The sequence below is a fragment of the Orycteropus afer genome, unplaced genomic scaffold (genome assembly GCF_000298275.1).
Source record: "Orycteropus afer afer isolate SDZICR_OR568_19922 unplaced genomic scaffold, OryAfe1.0 scaffold00048, whole genome shotgun sequence".
NCBI lineage: Eukaryota > Metazoa > Chordata > Mammalia > Tubulidentata > Orycteropodidae > Orycteropus > Orycteropus afer.
This window is the reverse complement of record NW_006921635.1, coordinates 4,142,312-4,147,648: the sequence shown is the minus strand read 5'-3', so window position 1 is coordinate 4,147,648 and position 5,337 is coordinate 4,142,312. Positions and strand designations below refer to the sequence as shown.

At 46.8% G+C, this 5,337-nt stretch overlaps 1 protein-coding gene across 1 annotated transcript in view; it reads left to right on the top strand.

The window, feature by feature from the left end:
- Positions 1-2,321, top strand: part of P2RX7 (purinergic receptor P2X 7) — a 50,026-nt gene extending 47,705 nt beyond the window's left edge. Inside the window, 2 exon segments of the mRNA XM_007938259.2 lie at positions 496-555; positions 2,274-2,321. Coding sequence (XP_007936450.1) covers positions 496-555; positions 2,274-2,321 — 108 coding nt within the window.
- The last annotated feature ends 3,016 nt before the right edge of the window (positions 2,322-5,337 follow it).

Sequence of the window (5,337 nt, the reverse complement as noted above, 5' to 3'; positions counted from 1 at the left end):
TATTTATTGGTTTCCCTTTTCTTTGTTGAAGAGGGTCTGTGCAATCCTTCTGCCTAGTCCGCCATCTTGCCCCGCCTAACAGAGCTGTCTGAATGCAGAGCATCCAGTATGGCCAGACAAGGACACTCATCCACTACAAACAAACCCTCTGGGCCCTGGTTGGAGGATGTCGAGGATTAAAGCTCATTACAGATTCTTTGCCCTGAGATTTGAGGGTTCTCTCTCCTCCCCTTGAATCTGGGCAGCTTCTGACTGCTTTATCTAACAGTGGAAGTGACACTGAGACAGTTTCGGGGCCTTGGTCTTGCCGGTTCTACTTCCTGTCCCTTGGAACTCTAGCTGTGGGAGAAACCAGCTACGATGTCAAAAGCCCGGCTACCCTGAGACCACCCTGCTGTGAGGAAGTCCAAGGAGACACATGGAGAGGAAATATTCCCAGCCAGCCCCGAGCTGTTAAAATGACCCACGCCCGGTCACCAGACATAGGAAGTAAAGAAGCCTTCAGATGACTCAGACCTCGCTAACATATGACTACAACTGCATGAGACAGCCCAAGTAGGAAATGTCCAGTCACCTAAAACTGTTGTTGTTTTAAGCACTAAGTTCTGGGGTAGTTTGATAACTGAGATAGAGAGCCAGTCTGATTCATAGGCTCAGCCCATTACCTCCCCGGCTCTCAGGTTTTCAGAGAGCCTGGGCCAGCTCTGCAGGCCCTCGGGAGTCGGCTTCTATCTGGCTATTCTAGCAGGGCTACCAAATCATGTAACTCACCAGCCCAGCCCTGGAATACACCGAATCTAACTACTAAGCCGCCCAGTCAGTGCACCGCAGTGTGCATTCACTTCTCTGGCAGGGAGTGACCACAGCTGTCGGAACCCAGAAAAGGCCACCTCTGTCCCTTTAACAGGGACACTGGTGGTTCAGTGGTAGAATTCCCACCTTCCAGCTGGAGATTACGGTTGAATTCCAGGCAACGCACCTGATGCACAGATGCCACTCGTCTGTCAGTAGAGGCTTACGTGTGCCTGCAAGGCACAGGCTTCAGCGGAGCTTCCAGACTAAGACGGGCTAGGAAGGAAGGCCTGGTGATCTGCTTCTGAAAACCATCCATCAAAAACCCTATGGGCCGCAATGGTCCCAACTCCAGCTGATCGTGCGGCAGAAGCAGGCCCAGGCAGCGTTTCATTCTGTTGTGTACGGGCTGCCACGAGGCTCTCGGACTCACGTTGACTGCACGACATCTAATAACATGTGCCTTTAACATCTTGTGCTTTGCAGCCAATCAGAATTGACGGCAATCTGGATGCTACTTAAAAAGCAACCCACGCCTGAACCTTTACCATTTCTAACTGCTAAGGAGGTGGAAATGGATAGCTGCAGGTTTGAAGATCCTCCTGCAGGTTTCCTTTCTCGTGGTTTTGGCACTCGAGTGGGCTATTTATTTATTTCCAAACAGCCACCTTAAAGAGTTTAGAGACCACTATTCAGCACTGTGACTGACAAAGGGCCTGTGAGTGTTTTCACACATATACCTAAGATTTACCGTATTGACACTTTGTGAAAAACCAGCTGCTTTCTACTTTACTAATGAGGACTAAGGCTCACCTGACCCAAGGCAAGGTGTTTTTAACGACCTCACAGGCATGCATAAGCTGGACAAGAAGAGCTGATGCCTTTGAATTATGGTGTTGATGAAGAATATCGAATAGACCATGGACTGCCAGAAGAACAAACAAATCTGTCTTGGAACAAGTATAGCCAGAATGCTCCTCAGAAGGGACAATGGTGAGACTTCATTTTATGTACTTTGGACATGTCATCAGGAGGGACCAGCCCCTGGGGAAGGACATCATGCTGGTAAAGTAGAGGTCAGTGAAAAAGAGCAAGACTGTCAACGTGAGGGACTGACACAGTGACCACAACAATGGGTCCAAACATAGCAGTGATGTGAGGACGGCCCAGGACCAGGCAGCTCTGTCCTACACCGGCTGCTATGAGTCAGAAGTGACTGAACGGCACTTAAGTACAACAACAACAACAGGGATAATAACCCTCTTTCTGTGAGCCTCCTGGCTTTAAACTCAGGAATCAAGTTAAGGAAGGCAGATTGAACTTCCGTTTTTACTACCTTTCAGAGATATTTTTGAAAACTGGATTCTAGCTGGCTTCTCAGTAATAGGAATGATTTACTCCAGGAACTCTATGTAATGCTAAAGACTTCTCTTCTGTGACCTCTGAGCCTTACCCCTTCATTCTTGGTGCCTTATTCCCAGTGTTTCTCTCACCTCATTGTCGAAGCCCCAAATGGAGGTGGAATTTGAAACAACAAACAGTCACTGGATCCACCTCCTGCTTCCCCTCCCCTCCCACTGACGCTGTGGGTGAGAGGTGATGTGTTACTTCACCTGTGGGCTACATGTCTGACGCTGCCTACAACAACGTGGATTATATTCACATGTTTAATCTACTGCATAAGATAATGTCATTGTCAAAGGCATCCGAACGAGAGTCCCATTCTGTAGATCTGTTTTCTTGGACTCAAACCCACTCTTCCATTGTGGTAGCAGCACAGTATTCACTGCTTCACCTCCATGTCAACAGAAGAGATCTACTTTCTTGCTGTAACACTGGCTGATGTCATACAGAACTGCTAATGGCCTTACATCTCTCTCCTCAGAGGGGACCATTTTTAACCCCTTCCTAATTCTAACTCAGCAATGGAGGTGTCATAACTTGTCTGTTTTGATAATAAGAAGAACTGATGTACAATTCGTGTTTATTTAATTCTTTCCTTTACTTTCTCTTCTCAAAAGGTCCCCAAATCAGAGTTGATTCATTCATTGACACTTTCACTCGGCATTCAGAAATGTTTGACATCTCTTCTTCAACATCCATCTCCCCGCTTCTCTTTCTTTCACAGCACTTAGTACTCTCTGGACTTACTTGGCTTTATTATATACCTCTCTCGTGGAGGCACTCATTGGGGACAAAAAATAGGTAAGGTTGCTGTTCTCACAGAGGATGAGGAGAGGAGCATTAATCAAATAATTCAACCTGCAACTTGTGACAAATATGATGAAGGTAAAAGAGCTATAGTAGGGGAATCTGATCTATTTGGGTGGGAACCAGAGAAATCCATCCCAAGGAAGGAGTCCTCTAGCTGAAACCCGAGGAGTAAGTTAACGAGGTGAGTGCAGAGGGAAGAGCGCGTACAAACGGAACAGGCAGCAGAAACAGCACGTGCAGAGAGGCCCCAGGACAGAAGGAACACAGCAGGTTTGAGGAACCTGAAGAAGATCCATATAGCTGCACCAGAAAGAGGAAGGGGCAGTAAGACAGGACACAAGGCCGGACAAGGAGGCAGGGCCCGAGTGCACCTCAGAACCTCACAGTCCAAGCTCCCTGGCAGGCGAGTTGATTCCAACTCATCGTCCACAGGCAGGAGTTCAGTCTTGATCCGAAGAGTATTGGTGCCCCTGAAGGGTTTTAAGCAGGAGCTTGATAAGATCATGTTTGACGTTTTAGAGATCACTCTGACTGCAGTGTGGGGATGAATGAGGAGGGGTTTCAATTGTCATTTTGGTCTCTCCCTACTCCATGAAACATTTGCCCCAAATATGCAGCAAATTGGACTGATCCTCTCTTCCTCTTCCTCTTGGAAAGTCATAAAAAGGCTGGCAGCAAGAGAAGAAAAGGAAAAGCTTTGGTGTTCCTTGATTTTTAGAATATTCCCTATCCCACGTTGGTGGGGGTGGAATCTCTTGGTGAGCTTCAGGCCAAGGGCAGGGGCATAGGAATCTGGAGGTGAAGGGCAATCGACAGCCCACTGAGTCCACCCTGTGATGTAAGGTCCAGAACTAAGGCCCAGTGCCATGTGTTGCCAAGTGTTAACTTCACTGTACAGGCCGGCATGCAGTCACTTGTGCTGAGACCCACGTCAGCAAACCAAAACCTACTTCCCAGAAGCAGAAACCCAAAGCAGTCATCCTTCCAGGAAACCCCAAGTGTCCCCTGACACAACTCCTTCTACTCTCTTTTGAAGAGCTTTAGACGCCACTGTTTTCTTTTACTTTCACTGTCATCTTTCAGTTTTCCATTGCTGGGATGGTTATGAATCATGTTTCCGAAGTAAATGATGGTCCATGAAGATTTTTATGTCTGACTCCCTAACTCCTTTTCATTGAACTACCAAGGTCACATTAGCCTTTGTCCTCAGGAACTGGGGAAGGAGGTAGTCCATGCTGATTGGCTGTTTTAACCAAATACCATACTTGACAGGCCTGGATAAGAGCTAGCTCAAACATGCACAGTGGTACAGTGGGGAAGATCTTGGACTCTGGTAACAGACCTCCTGGGTTCAAATCTTGGATCTTCCATTTATTAGCTGAGCGGCCTCAGGCAGCTTATTGAACCCTTACGAGCCTGATTTCTGTCTGAGGCTTGTTTTGAGTATTAGATGATAGGAGCAGACACTTAGCACGCTACCTGGCACAGAAGAAACACTCCATAAATGTATTATTCTTATTAAAGTGTTAATCACATATCTAACGAGGCTAGGTATCATCGTTATTCAGATGATACCTATGCATCACTCCTGAGTTCCAGGCCCATAATATCAAACCACCTCGGGTATCCTACTTAAATAGCTTAAGAGTGACTCAAAGATGTGCAAAAGAGAAGTCATTACTTCTGTGGTTCCAATTCTGTCCTGTGCTCTTCCAGAACTACTAACTCAGTAGCACCACCTTTCTTCAGCTCACTTTCCCAGCAAGAAACAAGGGACAGCTTCAATGTCTCCCTGTTCCTTCCCTGTTATATACAGTCTCAATCATTCACTCAGTGAACACATAGTGAGCACCTCGGCTCTGTGTCAAGGACAAACAGGTGAAGTCCTAACCCAGGTACCTGGCAATGTGACTCATGCGGAAATAGGTTCTCTCAAGATATGAGTCGGGGACAGCATATAACAACAACAACAAGAAGATGTTATCAGTTAATTTGAGAACAGACTGGAGGCAAGGGGCCCTGATCCCATCTGAGTGTGTTTCCTTACAAGAGAGAAGAGACACAGAAGAAAGATGGAGACAGAATAGAAGTTATGCATCCATAAGCCAAGAAATTCCCAGGATTGCTGGGAACCACCAAAAGGGGGAGAGAGGCATGGAACAGATGCTATTCAGAGCCTCTAGAAAGAACTGACTCTGCAGACACCTTGATATTGGACTTCTGGCCTCCAGAACTATGAGACAATACATTTCTGATGTTTTAAGCCACCCAGCTTATGGCACTTTGATATGGCAGCCCTAGGACATGGACACACTGTTCATGTTTCCTTGT